This window comes from Corvus moneduloides, chromosome 20 (assembly GCF_009650955.1).
Source record: "Corvus moneduloides isolate bCorMon1 chromosome 20, bCorMon1.pri, whole genome shotgun sequence".
In the NCBI taxonomy this organism is placed as follows: Eukaryota; Metazoa; Chordata; class Aves; order Passeriformes; family Corvidae; genus Corvus; species Corvus moneduloides.
In genome coordinates this window covers 7024840-7048090 of record NC_045495.1, presented here as the reverse complement: position 1 = coordinate 7048090, position 23251 = coordinate 7024840, and the positions used below count along the sequence as shown (strand labels likewise).

The 23251-nt window shown below is 46.4% G+C and overlaps 2 protein-coding genes across 2 annotated transcripts in view; one reads left to right on the top strand and one right to left on the bottom strand.

Moving 5' to 3' along the window:
- Nucleotides 1-67: 67 nt before the first annotated feature.
- NUP88 (nucleoporin 88) lies at nt 68-9946 on the top strand. Its single transcript, XM_032129861.1, has 17 exons — nt 68-307; nt 859-1028; nt 1632-1757; nt 1973-2059; nt 2733-2909; nt 3887-4070; nt 4493-4643; nt 5261-5359; nt 5481-5571; nt 5915-6016; nt 6924-7082; nt 7531-7656; nt 8156-8221; nt 8458-8538; nt 8866-8992; nt 9357-9475; nt 9726-9946. Exons 1-17 carry the CDS (start codon nt 74-76, stop codon nt 9787-9789), a joined length of 2163 nt encoding a protein of 720 aa, XP_031985752.1. The 5' UTR covers nt 68-73; the 3' UTR covers nt 9790-9946.
- Nucleotides 9947-13815: 3869 nt separating this feature from the next.
- Nucleotides 13816-23251, bottom strand: part of RABEP1 (rabaptin, RAB GTPase binding effector protein 1) — a 43412-nt gene continuing 33976 nt past the window's right edge. The window contains exons 10-18 of the mRNA XM_032129860.1: nt 22304-22408; nt 21468-21584; nt 20134-20232; nt 18589-18729; nt 17745-17934; nt 17404-17459; nt 16887-16985; nt 15961-16077; nt 13816-14004 (exon numbers count right to left, since the gene is read on the bottom strand). Coding sequence (XP_031985751.1) covers nt 13903-14004; nt 15961-16077; nt 16887-16985; nt 17404-17459; nt 17745-17934; nt 18589-18729; nt 20134-20232; nt 21468-21584; nt 22304-22408 — 1026 coding nt within the window. The 3' untranslated portion in view covers nt 13816-13902. The remainder of the gene's footprint in view (nt 14005-15960; nt 16078-16886; nt 16986-17403; nt 17460-17744; nt 17935-18588; nt 18730-20133; nt 20233-21467; nt 21585-22303; nt 22409-23251) is intronic.

The following is a 23251-nucleotide window of genomic DNA, read 5'->3' as shown; positions in this document are numbered from 1 at the left end:
CCATGCCCGCGGCGAGCGGCGGCGGCGATTGGCCGCGCGGTCGGTGACGTCAGGGCGGCGGCGGCGCGGGGCGATGGCGGCCGAGTGCGGCCCGGCGGAGCAGTGGCGCGCGGCGCTGCCGCAGCACGCGCTGTTCGGCCGCCTCCGCGAGCGCGCGCCCGCCGCCCCCCGCCCGCCGCGGCTCCGCGACCTCCTGTGCGGGCTGGGCGCCGACCTGCTGCTCTGGGACGGGACCGCCGCCGCCCTGCTCGCCATCGGCCTGCGCCGCCTCGGCGGCACCGACCCCGCCGCGCTCGGCCGATACCAGGTGCGGCCCGCGCCGAGGGGCGGCGGGAGAGGGGTGTGGGAGGGGATCGTCAGAGGATGAGGGGCCGGGGGTGGGAATTGAGGGGAGGAGGGGCTGTGTAAGGGAATAGGGGTGAGGGGGTGTTTGGGGTATGAGGGGATAAGGGGTCGTGTAGGGAAGGGGCTGGGTATGAGGGGCCGTGAGGAGAGGAGGGGGTGTGAGGGGCTGGGCGGACCGTGAGGGAAGAGGGGTGTGATGGGGCCGTGAGGGGATGAAGGGGCCGTGTGGAGAGGGCGGGGGGGATGTGAGGGGATGCGAGGTGTGAGGGGAGGAGAGCCGAGCCATGGTGGGCGCGGGGCTGAGGGGGTCTGCTCTCTGAAGGCCGCTGGGCGGTTCATTATCCCCCCAGCCCGCCCCGGGGGGGTCTTTCTCCAAGGAATCCACTGCTTTGTGCCATGGAGCCGGGTTGTGCCTCATTCCGTGCCGTGTAAATCACCATCCAGAATAAAGATGAGCTGTACTTCCGTGAGCGCTTTGAACAGCTTGTGCTTCCCTGTAACATCTGTTTTCAGACCCTTCTGTGCATAAACCCGCCCCTTTTCGAGGTGCACCAGACGCTGCTGAGCCCCGCCCAGCACCATGTGGCGCTCATTGGTACCAAGGGGCTCATGGTGCTGGAGCTGCCCAAACGCTGGGGCAAGAATTCCGAATTTGAAGGTGGGAAATCCACGGTGAACTGTAGGTGGGTGAGACCTCAGGTGGTTGATGACATCCTCGTCCTGCCACTCTTCCTCCACAGCCTCCCTTTCTTGGCGTTAGACAGATACAGAAGACACTGGTGGAAGGGACAGGTTGTATTTGGGTTGTGGGGCAGTCACAAATGAAGTTATTTTGGCTCAAGTATTTGCTGATTATCAAGTGACCTTCCAAACTTGTTGCAATTGCTGAGAAGCAAGATGCTCCTCTAGTATTCTCTGGCCTTTCACAGAATCATGGAATGGTTTGGGTTGGAAGAGACCTTAAAGGCCAGCAAGTTCCAACCCCTGCCATGGACAGGGACACCTTCCATTAGACCAAGTTGCTCCAAGCTCTGTCCAGCCTTGTCTTGGACACTTCCAGAGATGGGGCAGCTTCTCTGGTGTCTTTCAGCTGTGGCAGCTAAAAGCAGATGTCTGGGGGAAAATAGCAAAGGGTTCAAGTTAAAGCTGCCTCTCCAACTTTCAGAATAGTACAGATAAAGACTTTGAAACCTTTTCAGTGTCTCTAGCTTTTCTTGCCCCCACTTCCCTTTAGAAGTAGCTTGTGTGCTTCTGCTCACAGTGCAAGTTTCTGCTCTGTATTCCAGCACCATTCCTATTGCGGAACGGTTCTTCACCAGCTCGACATCCCTGACGTTAAAGCATGCAGCCTGGTACCCCTGCGACACCTTGGAGCCCCACATTGTGCTTTTGACATCAGATAACACCATAAGGTAAAACCCATTTTTGGATTATCTGAAGTGGATTTTTTTGTCATGCCCAGTCTTGATTTGTCACTGGATGTTTGCATCCTGCCATTCTTACCAGTTAGCAATAACAAAATAGGATGGGAGGAGTTTCAGGCTGAGAGCAGCTGATGTTCCTGCATCAGCAGGGAATGTGCAGCACTGCCAGCAGAATGAATGTGGCTGCTGTTTCTTTCCTCCAGGTTCTACAGTCTGAAGGTGCCTCAGACACCCATCAAAGTGATTGCGCTTTCGGACACCGAGGAGGAGACTCTTACAATCAAAAAAGGGTTGGTGTGGCTTCTTATATTTTGAAATGCTTTTGCAGAATAAGCTCAGTATTCTCAGTTGTGTTTTTAAGTAATAAGTGATAAATCTGCCTGAAAATCTGATTTGAATTCTTCAGTGCTAGCAATTCTTCATAGCACAGTACCTGCACTTTTCCTTTTCTCTCTCCTTCTCTTTCTTTCTCTCCCTTTCTCTTTCTCTCTCCTTTTTCTCTTTTCCTTTCCCTTTTTCCTTTCCTCTCTCTCTCCTCTCCCCCATCCCTCTAAAACAAAGTGGTGACAAACTGTACAGTCAAGTGTTTGTCAGAGCAGCAGTTTGAAAACACCCGTTGACTTTAAGATGGGCTTAAGGAGGGGGTTTTGAGTGAGGAATGTAGAAAATAGATCATCTTTTTATTTTCCTCTTGGCCTGGTTGGAAAGGAAAATCTTGTACCACGCAGTGATGTGCCTCCCAGGAAGGACCAGAACACCTCTTTTATCCTCTGAAGCTGTGGGGGCACTGCAGAACTGATGAGCCGGGAGAAGGATGTCACTTACACCCTTTCGTTGCTGGCAGTGGCACGTGGCACTGCTGGCCAGGGGTTTGGCAGGAGTTTGACAGCACATCCCTCAGGACCATGTTAAACATTGTGCTCTCAGTCCTTGCTGAGCCCAGCTCGTTGTGCCCTGTCCCAGGAGAGCCTACACCGCGTCCCTGGGGGAGACAGCCGTGGCCTTCGACTTCGGGCCGCAGGTGCCGGTGCCGAAGCACATCCTGGGCCAGCGCGGCAGCGAGGAGGTGCTGGGCTACCCCCTGTACATTCTGTATGAGAATGGAGAGACCTTCCTCACCTACATCAGCCTGCTCCAGAGGTAGGGTCTTACCCTCAGGGCTCACGGGGTGCTTGGGTGTTTGTACAGTGCTAGGGTGAGAGAGTCCTAGCTTGGCTGGGACTGTGAGGGATGCTGGGCTGAGTTATGTTGTACTGCAGCCTGTCCTGTCTCTGTGGCAGTGCTAATAGCCTGGAATCCAAAAGCAGTGTGTTGTCCTTTCTCATCCAGACATTATAGGTGCAGTTTCCACTGCTGAGAATCCACTATGCCACTATGCATTATTTACCGTGAGAAATCTGATATGAAGACACGGGGCTGTAAAAAGATCAGTGGGTCTAAGGCTGTTAAGTGTATTTTGTGGCCTTCAGTTCCCAGCACAGACATCCTTAGCTTTGGATGAGGCTCACTGAGCCAGGGGCATCTTAGGAGAAAGAATATTTGAAGAGCTTAGAGGGTTCACAGGCACGTTCTGCAGTGAAAAGTCAGGATGATTAATCGAGAATATAAACATGATAGAAAAAGCTATTACTTTATAAAACTGAGAAGATGGTGCAAGACTTACAAGTTAGATGTTGTGTAGCTGAATATTAAACTGTGGTACTTGGGTTAGAAACAGCACTGTGTGCATCTGCACTGAGCAGATCTGTCTGCTGGCAGTGAGATGGCCTCAGTCCATCTAAAGCTCTGCCCAGAGAAATGCCACAACACAAAATGTGAAGTGCAAGAAACCAGTTAAGTAATAATTATACTGAGCTTTCCTTGAGTACTTTGTGTTCGTGTATGAAAATATTTCCTCATGAATTTTTGCAGTGTAGCTTTGGTTGCTTTCAAAGCATAAAATATAATAAAATGAGCTCCAATTTCCCCCTGAGATCTTCCCCTAGGAGCTGCAGTCAGACTCATAATCTGCAGCAGTCTAGTGGGGCTCAGAACTCCAAGCCATGGGGTTGTTTGACAGCCATGGGAAGTCCCCTTTTGCAGAGCTGGTGCTGTGAGCACACCCGTGTTCCTTGCAGCGCTGGCAGCCTCGGGAAGCTGCTGGGCCCCCTGCCCATGCACCCGGCTGCCGAGGACAACTACGGCTACGACGCCTGCGCCGTGCTGTGCCTGCCCTGCGTTCCAAACATCCTGGTCATCGCCACCGAGTCGGGGATGCTCTATCACTGTGTGGTGCTGGATGGAGAAGAGGACGATGAGCAGGTACCTTGCCTTGGTTTGGTTTATTTTCTGTAGAATTTTTGTTTCTTTAATCCAAGTTCCTGGCTGCAAGCTGGCAGGGTGCCTGGAAGTGTGTGCCAGGTGCCAAAGCTGCATTCTTTTGGAATGAAGTAGTGAGTCTTCCTCCTTCTTCAGCTAGTCCCTGTGGCTCTCTGACACTTCTATTTTAAGTCTCAGTCCTGTGTACCATGACAGTTGATCAGTTTTTAATCAAACTTACTATAATCTAATTTAAAGAGGATTTTCTAAGAAACTCTGGGTTTGATTTAATTTTTTTTAAGTAAATTTAAACTACATTCCTTGATAGTTAAAACCCTTGCCATGTAACTCTTTCTTGATGCTGTTCATGTTGGAACTCCTATTTAAATGATGTCTCACAGAAGAATTCACAATACTCTTTACAGTCAGAAAAGTCCTGGGACCCAAGATCCGATCTTATTCCTTCCCTGTATGTGTTTGAATGTGTTGAGCTGGAACTTGCACTCAAACTGGCAACAGGAGATGAAGAAGATCCTTTGGAGTCTGACTTCTCTTGCCCAATCAAGCTGCATCGAGGTAGGGTTGTTGTTCATCTTGTGGCTTTTAGGATCCAGCTATTTGCATGTTCTTGTTGGTGTCAGACAAACAGGGGGATTAGAGTAAGGATTTGCCAGATGCCCTCAATACAGCTGTGGAAGGAGCAAGCCTGGGAGGGGCTCCAGTGTTGGCTTGAGGGCAGATTACACAGGGTCATGCAGTGCTAGCCCCTGTCAGCTGAGGGTTATAAAGGAGAAGTTGCTGCATCTGTGCCGACCTGTGAGTGTGAGGGAGTGCTGTGGGGAGGGTGATCCTGATGGAAGAACCTGCTTATCCCATGGAATTGTGGGCAGGATGAAGTGTGCAGGTGTTGGGAACAAGCAGCTTGTCAGAATGCTGGTCTGCTAGTTTTAACAATCTGCCATTGAAAACTGATCTGATTGATACAGATGAGGAGTGATAGGAAGGGTTCAAAACAACTCACCAGTATTTTGGACTCTAACACATGTAGCTCTGTTTCTGGTACTTGCACTAAGATGTTAGAGCTGACTGGACAACTGGACACTAAGTTGATGCACAGGATCAGCAGTGCAGGTGTGAAGGATGAGTTTTTCCCAGTTTAGTGCCAACTCTTAAATTTTCTGCTTCACTTTCAGATCCCAAATGTCCCTCTAGATACCACTGCACACACGAAGCTGGTGTCCACAGTGTGGGCTTGACATGGATCAATAAACTGCACAAATTCCTTGGCTCAGGTGAGTGAGGGAAGTGAGAAACAGCTGAACATCTGCCAGTAACAGGCTGGTGGATGCAGGTACTACTGAATCCCTCACCCTGCAAAGTGGATCTGATGCAGCTTGACACGTCTCTCTGTAGATGAGGAAGACAAAGACAGTTTACAAGAGCTGGGAGCAGAACAGAAGTGCTTTGTTGAACATATTCTTTGTACAAAACCACTGCCGTGCAGGTAAAAAACCAAACCCTTTCTCAATTGCTTTCAAATCAGGAAGTTGCTATGGAAAATACTTATGATTTGTCATCTTTTGCTGCATTCTTGCCATTAAAGTAATAAAGTAAACTCAAAAGAATTCAAATAATACAACTAAGCAATTTGTGTATGAGGATTCTTCGTGCACAGTTAGGGTAGTAGCTTAAATTCTTGTGTTACTGTCTGAAAATCATCTGTCAGACCAGCAGGAATTTTCACTTCCATTTACCTGACCTTGGAGCACTTCCAAAAGAGTGAACGTGCACAGCTTCAGGAATAAAGAACTTTCCTGACTGGGTGCTTTTTGTGTTCTTCCCTTCAGGCAGCCTGCTCCAATTAGAGGATTTTGGATCGTTTCTGACGTCCTGGGGCCCACAATGATTTGCATCACCAACACCTATGAGTGCATTACAAGGCCTCTCTTGTACGGAGTTCTCAGCTGAAGTCCATGACTGCATGGAAAGGACCAAAAAAGGATATTCCTATTTTTCAATTATTCTTTGATTGTTTCACCCCAGGCTTCTGCACCTCTTAGGACACACAGTGCAGTTTTGCTTTCTGAATGGCCCCTGGCTGAGCACTAAAGTATTATTAGAGTAGTTACCTACTGCTGATAAGGTCTTTTTAGGGGATATAATTAATCACATCACTTTTAGTGAGTAGTAGGACAAAAAAAATGTTCTCGATGGTATTGTTGAGGTTTTACAGTGGTGTGAATATTCTTAATGGGCTACTGAGGTTATGTGTGCATGAAAGGGGAAAAAAGAAGTAGGATTTTAGTTTGTGCTTCCAGTTACTTTCTTTGTAGGTGGTGGCAAAGATACAGAGTGCTGTAAATCTGCATTTGCACAATGAAATAAATGCCTTGAGGGGAGAACACCATTTTCAGCTTATCTTGGGCAGGACACTAATGTAGGACAGGTACCACCAGCAGAGCCAGTGTTACCATCAGGTTCTCCTGCAGACCTTTTGTTTATTTCACTGTTTCCACACAGGTGGGCAGTGACCGGGCAGGGTGCTTTGTGAAGAAGGTCATGCTACTCTTGCAGTGCCTGCTTGCCTTGTTCTGGAACTTTTCTCTCCTTAAGCCAAAGGATATTTACGATTCCTGCTAGTTTGAGCCATGACCAAGCAGATGTGGGGATGTGAGCTGTACCAACCCTGCTAGGGCTGGATTTACCACAAAACTGAAACAGCTCCTTTTAGAACCCCCTGCAGTAACACAGGAGTTCCCCAGTGGATGAGCTCCTCACTTTCAGTACCAGTTAAGCTCTGACCTGGTTTCAGTTTGCCTGGTCTGACTGTGTTCTCCCTGTGCTGTTGTGTGGCAGGAGCACTGTCCATCCTGCCTCCCCTCCCCTGCTGTGCACCAGAGAGGACAAGGACCTGACCGTGTCCCCCCTGCGCATCGTGGCCGAGTCGGAGCATTCCTTTGAGAAGCACATCCAGGGCATCCTGCAGCGCAGCTCTGCCAACCCCCTGCATCTCAAGTAAGCAAATGTGTCTTCCTGGGGCACCTGAAGTGGGAACACTTGGGAACAGTGGGTATTCACCAGCTCCTGTTTGAACAGCACATTGCCTTGGGCATGGCAGTGCTGGGGCACAGCTCCTGCCACTGACTGGGGCCTCTGTCCGTGTGGGAATGGCATCCAGTCCAGTGATGGTGCAGGCTGGGAGGGGATTGCCTGGCTCCAGCCTCCTGCTCAAAGCAGGGCTGCCTTCAGCTGATGAGCTGCTCATTACTTGGCCCATTGGGTTTGGAGTATCTTAAGCTGCCTTGGGATTTCCTCATATAAGAAAAATTATTTCTACCAAAGGGATTCCATTGTAATCCCTCACTTTTGTAACAGCCCCGCCGAGCCCTTACCATAAACACTGGGAGTGGTTTAGCCTTTCAAAGGAACATGTTAGTAAGGTTGCAAAAATCTCTCTCTTAAGATCTGCAGATAAAGATGCTGCTCCTCCCCCTGAAGAATGCCTTCAGCTCCTCAGCAGAGCCACCCAGGTGTTCAGAGAGGAATATATACTGAAACAGGACCTGGCAAAAGAGGAAATTCAGCAAAGGTAATGCAAAACTCTCATAAAAATGTGCTAGCCAATGTCTGTGTGACACAGCAGCACTAAGTACTGAGCACTCACCCTCCTCTGTGGGGCTAATCCTGGTGAATGAGTAAACATACTAAATGTAAAACTAATAATGAATACCAGAACTTAAAACGCAGGTATCAGGCAAAGTAGTGGCTCATAGAGGAAGAAAAAAAAAGGTAAACATAGACACATACATAAAATACTTTTCTCTTGGTGGTGTCTGCCTGCCTGGGCCTGTGGGTGGCAGGAAATCTGACCTCAGCACTAATCCTGACAGAGGAGAATTGCCTTAAGTCTCTGCTGCTTCAAATCATAGTCAGTTATTTACAGTTAGGACAAAATGGGAGTTTTTTCTCACCACTGCCCCCTGTTCAGTGTCTTTAGCTCTTCCCACTCCCAGCATTTTCTGTGTGGTGTAAATCCTGATTCACCTGGTTGCAAGTGGTTTGATTTTTTTTGTATGTGTTTACTTCAGAGTGAAGTTGCTGTGGGGGCAGAAAAAGAAACAGCTGGAGGATCTGAATTACTGTCGAGAGGAGAGGTGAGTGGAACCTGTCTCCTTTTCCAAGTCAAAGCTCAGGAATGATGCACCTGTGGTGGCTGGGACAAGACCCTGTGTGAAACAGGTGACACATGAAGGCATTCCCAGCCCTAATGAAGCCTGGAGGTTCGCTCCCTCCTCCAGCTGGCTTCTCCAGCTTCCTTGTCCTATGTCCACACCCTGGCCTGTCCCGTGTGTAAATCTGAAGTAGGGAACTGTTCCTCCCTTGCCTTAAGGAAAAGTCTGCGGGAAATGGCCGAGCGCTTGGCTGACAAGTATGAGGAAGCCAAAGAGAAGCAGGAAGACATCATGAACAGGTGAGTGCACATGGGGGCTCCGTTTCACCTCACTCCACATGATGTTGAACAAAGTTTGCAGGTGTGGTAGAACAGAGTGGGCAGAAGCTGCTGCACTGGTTTGTTCCAAGACTGGGATTCTGAAAGTCCCTGTGCTGAGGCTTGGTGTGATTTGTCTGCAGGCCCAGCCTGAACCAGCCCCGTGCTCAGAATGCCACCTGAGACCAGCTGGAAGGGGAAAGTGAAGCCCCTGGGACTTGGGAAGCATGGCCAAAGCACCAGGCTGCAGGTGTTTGAGCAGAGCTGGGTACCAGGGAAGTTAACTCAGAGACATTTCTTGCTTTCAAGGATGAAGAAAGTCCTTCGGAGTTTCCACTCTCAGCTTCCTGTTCTATCTGACACTGAAAAGGATATGAAGAAGGAACTGCAGACAATCCATGACCAGCTGCAGCACCTGAGCAATGCTATCAGACAGGTGAGAGGAGGAATGACCTGGGAGGTTGCTGACAGCTCTTTGCTCAGTGCTGGCAGACAAGTCCTGCCAACAATGTGATGCTGTACTTGTGTTCATCAGCAACGATGTACTAAAGGGGCTTTGGGCTCTTGCTGGTAACACAGAGAGAACATTTGCACACACTGTAAGCCCTCAGAGAGCTTCCCAATCCTCAGCCTGGCAGGGACATTCTTCTCTTTGTGGGAAGTGCAAAAGCAGGCAGATTTGAACCCAAAAAGAACCGATTAATTGCAGTACAACACAGCAGTCTGTAATTAACAAGCTTTCACTGTGACAGACAGGACCAGCACTGACTGGGGCCTTCTTTTTTCTCCTCAACTCCCAGGTGAAAATGAAAAAGGAATACCAACAGAAGCAGATGGAGAAGGGGCGAAGCCCCCGCAAGCCCAGCATCAGCCTCAGTGCCTACCAGAGCAAGTGCATCCAAGCTGTCCTGAGAGAGGAGTAAGTGCAGGCTGGGCTGCTCCTGCAGAGCCCGGGCCCTGGCACTCACATTCAGTTCAGGTGTCTCAGGTGCTGTTTGAGCCGTGCTGCAGGTGGGGCTGAGGCAGTGCCTGGGGAGAGGGGCTGAAGCACAGGATCTGCAGCTCTTGACAGCAGCACTTTAAGCTGCCATCTGAAGTGTTTCCCTTCCTGCTCAGTTCTGCACTGATGGGACCTGCAGCCTTCTGACTTGGGTTATTTTTTCTTGAAGGGGAGAACACATCCGGGAGATGGTGAAACAGATCAACGACATCAGGAGCCACGTGAACTTCTGAGTGTCCCTGGGGAGGACCCTGCAGCGAGAGGCTGGATGAGCTTTACCTGTTCCTGGTCTTCCCCCTTGTATATTTACCATTTGTATGTTGAACAAAACACCTTTTACTTATTTTGTAAAGAATTGTGAAATAAAATACTTTTGATAAGACTCCTCAAGTGCTGTGGTTTTCGCTTTTCTCAGGGGAAGGGGATGTGCTGCAGGTGTTTTATATTCAGGGTGTTAGAGGGTAATGCTTGCAGCTGCCCCAGGAGTGGGGATTGCTGCTCCCTGGGGTGATCCTGGGATAGTCCCCCACCCTTGCTCCATCAGGGGTTCCCTGGGGGGAGGTCTGTGGCAGGGGGCAGAGGAGAAAGACCAGAGCAGGGCACGCACACACTTCAGCAGCTTTTTTTAATTTGGAACACTTTCTCCATAAAGGACACACCTTCAGTACAGTTAACAAATGGTTACACTGGAATCCTGGAGACAGCAGAATTCTACACCCACGATTGCACAGGACACCAATGGCTTGGCTCACTGGAATGCAGTATTGACTTCCAAACACTGTTTGCCTTTTGCAAAAGATGGCTCTGGAGTCCCCCTTGACATTTCAAGGCCAATTCAGTCTCTGCTGTAGACAGACTCTAGTGGACAATAAATAATTGTTGTCCCTCCCCCTTCCCCTTAGAAAAGGCGCCGTGGTGAAGCTCAGCGGGGCAGGAGTTCCTGCACTGCTAAAACGTGGCACAGCAGGGGGGCCGGGGGCGCTGCTGGGAGGGAGCGGGTACCAGACATGCTGCAGGAACACTTTGTACAGGTTAGGACTATACAGGTACAGCAATGCAGACAGAGCCTCCACCAACAGCTCAGCCCCTGAGTCACAGCTGAGCAGGTGACACCACCTGAGCCAGGAGAACCCACCCCGGCCCCAGCCATGCTCCACAACACCCAGAACTGGAAGGAAGAGCATTTGTTTTCTCATGTTCATGAGCAGTAACACCATCATCCATCATCCAGTGAGTATCTACACCAAGAGCTTTTCCTACACTTCATTTACAGTCTTTTAAATTTGCTCTGCAAATTTGGCACACACTGTCTTATTTTGCTTTTAAAGGCCCCTTGAAGTCTGAGTTCAGCAGAAGCTCAGTTGCTGCTGCTGAAGCTTTGCTGTCCTTCCCCATGAGGGAGAGCAGTTCAGAGGGAGCACATCTCCCACCACTTCTGTGAACATCCAGGGTTCCAATTTCAAACTGAATTGTTTAAAAGTCTGACATTAGAGCAGTTGGTGAAAAAGGTGACCCGTGTTCCAACACTTAAATGGTCACAGCTGGTACTGAGACAGGAGCACAGGTGGAACAGGGTGGTGAAAAGGAAAATAACCATGCAAGAACTGCCTGCCCATCCTCTCCAAACCAAAGGAAGTTCCTTCCAGGACTGGTGCAGTGCCTGGTTCACAAACAAGGAAAAGCCAACAGTGCACACCCCCCAGGCCTGCAGATCTGCATTTGGGAACAGCTCCATGGGTGCTGGGGCTATGAAGGAGCCCAAACCACTTGCCCCTCCTTCCTGCAGCCATGACCTCACCCTGACACCACCACACCTGGAGAAAGCTGTGCCAATGAGCCATAAAAACACACCCAGGGAAAGCCAACCAGCCCTGGAGTGCCTGAAACCCTCTGACCCAGCCACAGCCAGGGCTGCTGAGAACAGGCCAGACACAGGGATCAGTAAGGGATGCTGCAAGGGCAGGAACAGCCCTTCCCCTGCTCTCTCGCACTTGGACCAGCCAGAAACACAACCAAAAAATATTTTACTGTGAAAGACTTCAAGGTGCAGTTCCTCAAGTGCTCAGCTTGCTGAAGAGGGTACAGGATGTGCTGTAGTTTTGCCATACAAGAGGCTCCCTTACACCTCCTGCACAGGTGAAGTAGTCACCAGTTACAGTAACTCTGTAACCAGTTACACATTCGGCTTTGGGAAGGGAGGGTGGGAACTGAGAAAAACACTTTCCTTTCTGCTCTGTAGCTCCTACTAAAGGCCTGTAGTTTTGTCTCCAAAGTTTACCCAACCACTGGAAAACTGAATGAAAAACATCTGGTCCTGGATTTATGCATCAGGACTCAGCTGCTGTCACCACAGTTCAGCAAATAGTGAGAAAGGTTAAAAAATCCCTAATCTGGTAATAGCCAAAAACTGAAGGCCCAAGCCACACTTCAATGTCACCTTTATGCAAAAGTACCATCTTTAGACACGAGAGCTCTGCCATCTGTTAGTCTAGTCATTACTAAGGTGAGAAAAATTACTTTTGGGTGTCAGGATTACAAAGGGAATTAATTGCTAGGATGAATAAAATGCTTTAATTCTTGTAATGAGTGGCAAGGAATTGAGCTTGTATGATGCTTTTTTGGCTGTTTTTAAGGCATTCCTCCTCAAAACCACTGGTTCTGACTTTATGTCAGCAGCAGGATATACACTGCTAAAAATAGGATCTAAGCACTTTAAAATATATCATGTGCATTGCAGTTTGGAGAATTTTCTGTCACTTTTGAAGGTGATGAAGAAAAGCAGATCTCTGGCCAAGTATGTGAAGAAAAAACCAGCAAGGAATGGAGGAAAAACTAAGAAGTTTTGAACAGTGGGATCTGCTCCTTCAGCCTCCTTTTAACTGAGTTGTAAGTTCAAGAATTGGGTCTGTACCATCAGGATCATCAACACCTGCAACCGTTCAGGAATCCATCCAGCTGCGTGCATGGAATTCCAGCAGTGGAGGAGGAGGAGAAGGAGGAGGAGGAGGAGGAATGCTCATCTTACCCCTGGACATTTATAGAACAAGAAACCCAAACCTGACAACTGAGTGATCACAAGAATTTCCTGCCTCTGCTGCCACATTGCTCAGTGTAATTGAACTGTCTGGGAGCAGAACCAGGGGGCAGCCCAGGAGCCACCTCAGAGCAGTGCCAGGACACCAAAGAGCTGCACTGTCCCCTCCAAGCTGCAGCAGCACAATCCTGCAGCTCCTGCACGTCTGTGCCCTGGCTGGGAGCAGTTCCCTGTTTCCTGACACGAGGCTGACCCAGCAGAGGGGTGGGGCCCACAGCTTCATTCTGCCCTCAACACCTTCCCCAGAGAGCTCCTGCCTTCACACCTGGGGTCACCCCCAGAGCAGAGCACACCTGCACCACCTCAGGCCAATGCTCAGACATGCACACGACTTTTACCAGCCTTTTTCTGTTTGGGTTTTTTGTTTGTTTGCTTGGTTTTGGTTTTTTTTTTTTCCACAGAGAAGGGATTCCAGGCACTGCTCAGCTTTAGAGATGAGAAACAACCAGTTGTAGTCCATATTCTAAATTACATTTGTGAAAAGAGATTACAAAACAGTGCATTTCTTGTGCTTTTCTTTCAGTATCTGAATTCAACAGAAAAATGGCAAGGAGCTAAATTCTCAGTACAGTTTTCTTTTTTTTTTTGGATTAGCATTTCTCCGTTCAGGAGATACACAGCTCACTCATATCCACATTTCAGCAGCATTCAGATTCTTCACAGAGCCAATGGTTTCAAAAAAAAAAGTACTGAGTTATGAAATAAGATCAATATCCAGTGTCCTGCTAATAAAGTCATATTTTAATATAAAATATTCATACAGCATACTCTACACCTCATTCTCTCTGCTAGCTGAATACTGTTACTGACTATTCAAACAGAAAAACTTCAACCACTTTGCTCTTCAACATTTTGGAGGGACAATACAGTTTCCAGCAGCTACTTTGATCACAGTAGTGGGGGAAAGGACAGAGGGAAAGACAGGGGTATATGTTCCAAAACTCTATATTAGGTTACGAAGTCGGCTGAAAGAGGGAAGTTTTTCAGAATGTAAGGACTGATCCCACTCAGTGGAACACGAAACACTGCACTCATTAGTGTTTCCATTAGAAAGTTCTCCTTCCTACACTACAAGTCACCCTTGTGCTCTCTTCCTGCCCAGTACGAAACCTTTTTCCCCTCTAGAAACAAAACTTAAGTCATTGCTCCCCTCTGTTGTCTTCTGCTCTCTCGGTTAGAGTTAAATAATAATTAATGTTGCTATAAAGATGAGTTAAAAACCCCAGACGCAGCCTCGGAGCCCATCAGGGTGTCATGTTTCAGGGAGCTGATTAATGTCCGTCAGTTTTGTGTCGTTCAGGATTGCACGGATTCTCTCCAGGGAATCTGCCTGCCGGATCCGCTCCAGCTGCACCTGCAGGGAACCAACAGAGGCACCGCAGTCAGCAAAGGCTGCAAGAGCTCACACCCAGACCCAAAGGGAGCCTCCGAGGGATCAAACATCACCAGGGGCTGAAGAAATGCAAGGGGTGAGGGAGCACAAGCTTAATCTGGGCCCAAGAATGGGAGGAAGGAAGACAAGAGGCAGGTGTGATTTTACAATAAAGCCCCACTCCCTGCGGGGCTCCAGCCATCACCATCACTCTGTGTTTTGTCTCATGTCCAGTCACTGACTGGAGATGTGCAAAGTAAACCTTCCCAGGAAGAATGTGAAGGAGCAGCCCAAAATGTGCCTTGGAGCCTCTCAAGATCGCATCCAAAATACTCTTGGAGCAACCATCCCATTTCCAAGCTCACTTCTTGCTTTGCTGATAACCCAGTTTAAAGTATTTTTTAAATGCTGAAAAAGGGCCCAGCAGAACTGTGGTGAAATCAATGCAAAGAGAGCACAATTGATTTCTTTATCACACTCAAACTTTCACATTCTTTGCAATAGGATCTGGGCTTTCAGTTATAAATTCCCAGCGAGCATTTAAGTGGTTTTTAGCCCTTCCTCTGAAATGCTCATAACTAATTTGGCCAGTGGACCCCTCACACAAGGGGTACCTGTCCAGGCTCTCACTGACAAGGCCAGGGAAGGGAATAACCCCACCAAGAAACCACAATCCTCCTTTGATGGTCATCTCACACTGCACAGTGCACGTGGCACAAACCACTGCTTACACTGGAACACAACCTGATGTGCAATAACTGCTTAGGGCAGAAAGAAAACACAAAACACGGAGCTACAATTCTTACTGAGCTCATACTGAAGGTTTACTAAACTACCTGCAAGCTGTGGAAGAGTCCACCACACATCTTCAAAGTGGTGGCCATGTTTCCTCTAAGAGCTGCATAAACCAGTGCCTGCAGGACTTTCAAAAACAGAGCAGATGATGACTAACAAGAAGCAACTTCCCCAGACAGGACAACTCAACAGTCTCCTTTGTCCTACCAACCCCTCCAGACACAGACAGAGCCACAGAGCACAGATCTCTATTATCCATCCAGCTAAACTGTGTCTAGTGAACAAACCTCCCACATTCTGGGGTTAATTTTCCAAGTGAACCTGAATGCCTGACTCAGAAAATGTGTAGTTTGAATTCTGCTGGGTGTCACTGAGCAGCCTGGCCAAAGACTCCAAGGAGATGGGGGGCTGAAATTCAGCACCTGCTCTGTGAGCAAAGTTGGAACATAAATGGGGTGCAAACCCTGGGAACACAGACCCTGAACGTGAGCCCAGTCCAGCCTGGCCTCCCAAGCACAGACAGTCCCTCTGAGCACAAACCACAGCAGCAGAGAACAGCCTGACAAACCAGAACCAGCCTCAGGGACACCCCTGACAAAACCCCTCCCTTCAGCCACCTCTTGGTGTCTCACATCAACCACAGTTCCACTTGGTGAAGGAAATACAAGGATAACAACAGTGACAATAACAAGAACAAGACTGTTGGGATGTATAAACAGAAAGCAGGAACTGTTAACCTGAAGAACCATTTCATATATTCACATCAAACAGTACCAGTGCCTTACTCTGTCCTCAAATATTTGCACCTGAATGATTTGCTATGAAAGTATCACATTGGAAACATCAGGAGATGGACAAGGAAAAACACAGGTCTGGAAGAGCCATCATTTATGGCTCTACACAGTTTCTTTTAGTACAAAAACTGAAAATTGGCTGGAACCCAGTAATCAGAACACAATCCCAACAGCTTTAATAATAATATCATATCAGGAGTACCTGATCAGTTTATTACACTAACAAATTCTAAAATAGATCATAAATACCAACATAAGGAAATTTACAACTGCCATTTCTTACTTTACACAGCTGTGTAGAAATAATGAAACTAAAGTAGCCCCTCACACATTGATTGGACTCTCTTACCTGAAGTGTCTGAGAAAGCTTTACAAAGTCTCTCTGCACTTGCTCACTGACATCTAACTCAGTCTGCAACCGCTGAGCTTTGTTCTTCTCTTCAAACACCAGCTGCTCAAGGTTGGCCTGAGGAGGAAAAGATTCTTTAGGCTTGAACTGAATGAAAATCAGCAGCTTGTATAAACTGATTAAAGGGTGATACCAGAGCAAAGCAGCACAGTATCCACAGGGTCTTGGCAACAAACTACACCAGTCTTTCCACACCTCAGTTTTCCAAAGTGCAAAATCAGGGGCTAATACCCATTAACAGGTGTCAATAGACTGGTTAAAGCATGAAAAAGCCCAAAGTCTTTTAACAGAACCATGACCTGGGATCTCAAAATACAAAGGCAGAGTTCTGAGTTTTAGTGAAGTAAGTTCATGGTAAGGGCAGTAATTTGCTGCTGGAAGTGTAACTGTCTTGCCATCCTGAGCTTTAGTCAGAAAAGCGTTTGGGGAAAGGGCATAAAAAACCAAAACCACAACAAGAGAGGGCAGAGAACAAGTGCTCAGACCATGATTAATTCACTTGAGTGCTGAAGTAGAGTCCCTTCCTACAGCAACCACAAGAAAACACTGCTTCAAAAGCATCAAAGCATTCAGCCCAAGGTTTGGTTATCACGCTCTCAGCAGGCAGGAATGTTCCTGAGGCCTCACTTGGGAGGGCAATCCAAGGGATATTCAAGTCAGCAGCGATTCAGACCCACCACTTTACAAGTCCCAGTGAAAACAGGGGTGAGGATTTAAACCACATCCAGAGGACATTATTTCCCTGCCAGTTTCTTACTCACATTCAAAAGCTTCTTTTTTTCATTCTTAGGTAGTGCCACATTCTCTGACACAGCTGCTCATCACAAAAGATGCAGATACACTTCACATCCAGACATCATAGCTACCTTTGCTGCAGTCTCCTTCTTCAGCTGTTCTTCTAGAGTGTTCTTTGCCTCCTGCAAACTCTCCAGCTGCTGCAGGTTTTCCTGCGAAGAACTTTCCAACTGTATAATAATATAAAAAAATATTAACTGCACTTCCTAACATTTCCATCTCCCACGGTCCCTCCATAAGGAAGTCTAAGTATCTTTCTGGGACTCAGAAACACACCCAAATAATCTCTTTCAGGGGCAGAGAAAACACCTGAAAAACATCTCTTTCTCTCCATTTATTTATTTTTGGAGCTGGAGAAAAATGTCCAAACCTGACATTTTAGGTCAGTGTTATGTAGCTTAGTATGAGTTAGGAATTAGTTAATCCAATATTTAGGTTACAGATTAATAAAACAGATCAAACACCTTTTAAGGAACAGAACTATGAATGTGTCCTGTTCCTACACTGGCATCAATACAGGAAAGAAAAAAAAAACTTTTATTAAAAAAAATCCACATCACCAAAAATCTCAGTGAAAGGGCTTCTTACCTGCTCCTTTTCCACTTTTATTCTTTCCAATTCAGCTTTTAAACTGGAAATGGATGCTGAAAAACAAGAATATTAAATCTTAAATGCAAGAAACATGGGAAATTGTTCATACCCTGTTTACTTCTGTTAATATTTAAAGGAAAATTAAGCTCCTGTTACATCAAAGGTACCTCAAAAGCAAACAAATAATTGTACTCTTATTTTCAGCTGCACAGCTCTGGTGTCTCTGCTATCAAAAGTGGACAGCATTTAGAATTCAGGTAAGTCTACTACAAAATCAAGTCTTTGCATCTCATTAATTTCTAATATTCCTATTTTGAGACTGTTTTGCCCCTGCTCACCTATTTCCTCTTTGCAATTCTCTATTTCCAGCTGTAGAGTTTCTTCTATATTTTCCTTCAAATATTGTTCAGCTTGGATCTGTTCTTTCAAGAACAGGATCTCTGCCTTCAGCTTCTCCTCGAGGTGATCTGCTGCTGTCCTCACACTGATGATGTCTTCCCGGTACTTCAGGATCAGCTCACGGAGCTCCTGGATCAAGGATTAGCAGAGATGTGCATTTTGCTGCCCCACAGCCCCAGCACTGGGGTATCTGCACAAGGACAAAGCTGTGCTGCCCCAGGGTCTGTCCCAGCATCCCACACCCTGCTTCCAGCAAGGTGCTCCAGTCACAGTTGGCCGCAGGAAATGAAAACACAGCAAGATTCACATCCCCACAGGTTTATGATGCTCCCCCTGCCCTTCAGCCCCTCCAAATCTTTTAGGCTTAAAGGAAGGGAGTGGCCATGAAAGGAATCATTATTCAAGGCTTTGGATTACTGCTGGTCTTAAGTGGACAAAAGTGATTGACTTCACTTGATTTATTGAATCAATACAGTGAGGCCCTGGTGACTGAACACTTGTGTGCCTAGTTGGAAAATACAGCTTGAACTGGCTGAACTGGGCCAAACCCACACTCCACTGACCACAGAGCAGCTGTCAGGCCACAGTTAACTGGTTTTACAATCCATCCACACCCTGAAGCAGGCATGGCACAGGGGGATCACACTCATTCACAGACTTACAGGGTTAAAATCCCAGGTACTGTTCTTTGTGCTATTTGAGACAACTTTTTGATAAAGAATAATATTCCAGTGAGATCAACTCACAAGCACTGTCAGTGTTAATGATTTAAAAATGTTTTACCTCTGCTGCTTCTGGTAGAATGAAATCTTCAGCCTGCTGTAAGGACACATGCAAGCTGTGTTTTCCTTGAAGACTTTCATTATCTTTTTGCAGTCTCACCAACTCTTCTGAAACCTGCTCCCTTGACTGTGTCAGGACAGCCTCCAATGCAAAGAAAAGCATAAATTCACACTTAGGGTCATGCTCAGATCTCTTCTGCCCCATTTACTTCCACTGCTTTCAAAAGTCTGGTGAACTGATATTCTTTGTAAAGAAGGGAAACAAAATGGTGGTGTGGATCAACACAACCAGTTCCCTCTTGCCTGGCCTATGCACCAGAAATAAAGGCAAGGACAGAGAGGAGGAAGCCAGTGATAAGTACAGCTTTGCTCAGTCTCCCACTTTCCTCCTGTGTTTATCCATTAGCTGGCTGTGCTCAGAGAGGGGAGGGAGGGTGGGAATCATATGTGCATTCAGGAGCTGGCAGGGATGTTTATTAACAGCACCTCAGCACGCAGCTGTAAGAGCAGGTTATCCAAAAACCTGAAACATTCACCCTGAAACTTTCCATGGTGGGTGTCTGCCTCCCACTGTCCTCCGAGGAAAGCATCAGAACAGCTGATCCCACGGAAAGAAAAAGGATGAAGAGGGCATGGCTTTGCTTCCATTACAAAAGAAAAAAATCCAGTGAACTCTTCCAAGAGGAATGGAACTGGGGAACCAGGAGCAATGGCAGGAGCTGTGTTATAGGGGGGCAGCAGGAGAAGCACACTCAGATCAGCACATTGTCCGAATCTCCTGCGTGTCCGTAAGATGTGCTCTCACACAGAGCACCTGATGGAGCATCTCTGCAGGCAATGTCCTGACGTCCTACACACAATCCCAGACCCCAGAAATGCAGTACTGGGGTTCATGAGGATGAATTCTCTTGGTCCCCCACAAATGCTGTGCCAGGGAGGAAAAAAGACAAGACTTGATTCTGATATAGAAAGGAATTAATTGCTCCAAGGAAGTCAAACTTAGTTCTGGAACATGTGGTCCTCTTCCTATTCTCTGGCTTAATTCCAACAAGATGCTCAAAAATAGTTTAAAAAATTAAGTTCCCATACATATCTCTCCCTGGGTGTTAGGGCTGATATTTTAAGTCTGACCTGCAACAACACTGATCATTCATCTCTAAAACTCGAGAAAATATTCACTAATGATGGTACTTGTGATAAATCCTAAAAACAGTCTTGAGAAAATCTACTGTCTTCAGATTTGAGGTGAAATTAAGATACTGAAGAGGCATGGAATTAGATAATAAATAAGGGGAAAAGAAGTTGACCAGTGATCTCCATACTCCTGAATGTGCATGAACACAGACAGCAGCACAGAGTGACACAAACGGTTCCAGCTCCAGCCCTTGCCATCAGAGCTCACTGGACCAGGCCCTCTGCAAGTGAAGATGCTCAGCCCTCTCCAGCCAGCCTTGGCTGGGCACACAAAGCCTTTTACAGACACACTGAGCTCCAAGGGTCAGGCAAACAGGGCTGGACAAGGATCTCTGGAATTAACCTGTCTTACCATTTGCTCCTGGACACTCCTCTTGGCTTGCAGAAATGCCTGCTGCAGCTCACTGAGGAAATTCTCTGACTTCTGACACTTGGCCATGAGCAAGGAGATCTTGAAGAAAGAAAACCCAGACAGACATGTAAGAAATAAAGCATGGAACAGATTCTGAAGAAGAAATAACCACACCAGTTCTCTCGCCTGTTATTACTAATAGATACTTTGAAATTTCAAACTAATCCACTGAAGTTTATGTTAATTCTTCTCTCAGTGAAGCAGGAATGCAGATCCAGGCACTATGGACAGACTAAAGACAGTTTCTGCAATAACAATATTTTTATATTCTATTTACCAAACTCTGAATCAACAGTTCATTCTATTAAAATTTAAATGTAAACCAGTTCAGAAACACTGAAGGGAAACTGAAGAGCTTTTATCTAAGTTTTCAGTGTTTTCTGAATTTTTGTACCTTTCTCTGAGAGCACCCACCTTCAAAAACTTCACAAGTCATTCCACAACAACACATGTAAGATGAAGCATTACTTAATTAACAGCACCCTGGTACAGCCAGAACAACATAAGAACATATTCCCATTGTCTAAGCTGGACTTTGTCTTCTAATGACTAAGAAAAAATACTGGGTGGGATGGAAGAGAGAAAGCTCCAGCTCAAGTGAAGTAAATTCAGTGTCTTGTACACAGCATGTACCTACCATTGTAATCTTTAATAGGCCAAAGATGATGACTTTTTTCCCTTTTTAATTTTAACTATGACTACCACCCATTATATTTGGCTTCATCGTTCCAGAAGAATTAGGTACACATTTCAGACTGAAAAATCTTTCCAGTGGGCTCTTATTTTAAAGGAGTTCAGTGCATATTTTGGCCCTGCTACTGCCTGCTCAGCTCCTCATCAACTGCATTCTTCACCCCAAGTCCATTACCTGGGAGTCAAGTATTGATAAGAGCAAGTGGTGGAAAAGGACCATTCTTCCACCAACAAGGCTGTGCCCAGAGCACAGGGCTCCTTTTGCATGTTTGGGTCATTTCATACACAGGTCACTCCAAAACTCAAACATTACTCAAATTCCACAATGCCACTCTGTAATGGATTTCAAGATTAGAGATGATATTTTAAGGCCAAAATTGGGTAACACGGTATTAGAGACATAATAGATTTATCTAGAAACTGTGGCAGAATCAGGTGGAGCATAACTAACCCTAGAAATTCTCATTTGTGTTGCCTCTACAGCCAGTAGCCCATCCATATCTAACAAAACACAAGTTCTTGTTACACGCTTTTGAAGAACATTTCGTGATTCCTGGATCTCAATTACCAAATGCTTGTACCTGATTAGAGGAGTCTTCAGCACTTTGTTTCATGTAATCCTCCAATTCCTGTTTATCTTTCATTGTCTTTTCCAGCTGGTCATTAGCCTGCCTCAGCATCACCTGCAGCTTTTTCACCTGTATTGTCACAACAAAATTAATTCATTTTCCATTCTCTTGGGGAGCATTTATTCCTGAAGCCCTTCACTCCCCAAAACACAACATAAAATCTCTCAAAAATCCTATGTAACCCAGAAGTTCCTTTGTTGTTGAAACAGCCTCCAGCACAGATTATCCCTCTAAGGAAACACAGGACATCAAACTGCACTGGACCATGGCCATGTAATGACTTCAATCACTTATTTCAAAGCAGAATGTGACTCATACCTTCCACACCCATCTGAAAATTGTTCTTTGGTATATGGCAGGAAACAAATATCCTCCAAGACTTAAAAGTCATTTTATGCTGCTAGGATGAGGTCCTTTTCTGTTAACAGTTCTTACAGTATCAAAGATAATAGAATTTAATGCATGACAAGCATTTTAAAATATCAATTATTAAAGATACTGACTTCAGCATGGGCATAATACTTTTTATAGAACACTGCCTTTACTGCATGATCTTACAGCACCAAATAAAGTGGTTCTTCAAGGTGAATCCTTAAGAATGTACATGTTGGTATTTATGACCACACAATAATAACAAATCAAGTTATGTCAATAGCATGTCAAATTATCCAGTATGTTGCTATTGCTCAATTAAAATCAATGAATAAAACAGCAGATAGTTCATTGTTGCATCCTTAGTAGTTCAAAAAGCTGCAAAAGCCTGGCTAAAGTAATGAGAGAAATCCCACCTGGTCTCTGGTCTCAGCCTCCTGGATCTGGATACCTTGCAACTGCTTCTCATAATTGGAGCACATATCACAGCGCCTGCCCAGCTTGTTCCCTGCATTCTGCACCTGCAGAACAAGAGTCAGCACCTGCCATGTCCAGGGAAGTCTCCAGGGAGTGCAGGAGTGCTGCACACACTCAGGTGTGTTGTGTGACCACAAAACATTACAGATAAAAGACAGAGGCAGAATCATGTAATGGCAGGACTGAGTTGCTTTAAAGTGAAGGATAACTCAAATCAGCTGTGGGCTATCAGCTTTTCCTGCCATGGGTCCCACCATTAGCACAAAAAGCCATGACACAAAGAGCTCATCAAGTCACTATTGTGTCCTTTTGACAAACAGAAACCGAACAGGAGAAGAAAATAACAGTGTTGGGGCAGGCAGCAGGGAAACCAAGAGTAAACCTGCTGTCATTCTGGAACTGCAGTGGTTTTGGCCAAGGGGGCAAATGGAAGTTTTATCAAAGTTCCAGCTGCAGGTCAAGTTTGAGCTGAATCTGTATTTGTATTTACTGCTCCATGTCCAACCCACAGCAAGTGGCATTCACACCTCAGCGTGTGCTCCAGCCTCCAGGATCATGTGGGAAGCTGCATTTCTGTTCTGGATTCTGAGAGAGGGCTGAAGTAAAGTGTCATCAAAATGTCAACAGGGCAAGGAAATATTCAAGAGTAGGAGTTTAATGCAGCTCTGAGCTCAGGATGCTATAATTTCTCCAGATATAGCAAATCAGTAGGAAAACAACAACAACAACACAACTTTACAACAGGTTTGGAGAGACCTAAGCAATGATTTGCACTAAGTTAAATTTCAACAAATTGAGAAAAAAAAATATCAATACTTCTTCATTTCATCTGTCCTTCATCTGGCCTTTTCTCCTTCACTACATTCTTATATTCTTTGTTTTACTCC

Coding starts and splice junctions, on each gene's coding strand:
- NUP88 (XM_032129861.1), top strand. CDS start 74: ATGGCGGCCGAGTGCGGCCCGGCGGAGCAGTGGCGCGCGGCGCTGCCG. Junction 308..858: donor CCGCGCTCGGCCGATACCAG/GTGCGGCCCGCG, acceptor ATCTGTTTTCAG/ACCCTTCTGTGCATAAACCC. Junction 4,644..5,260: donor CCCAATCAAGCTGCATCGAG/GTAGGGTTGTTG, acceptor CTTCACTTTCAG/ATCCCAAATGTCCCTCTAGA.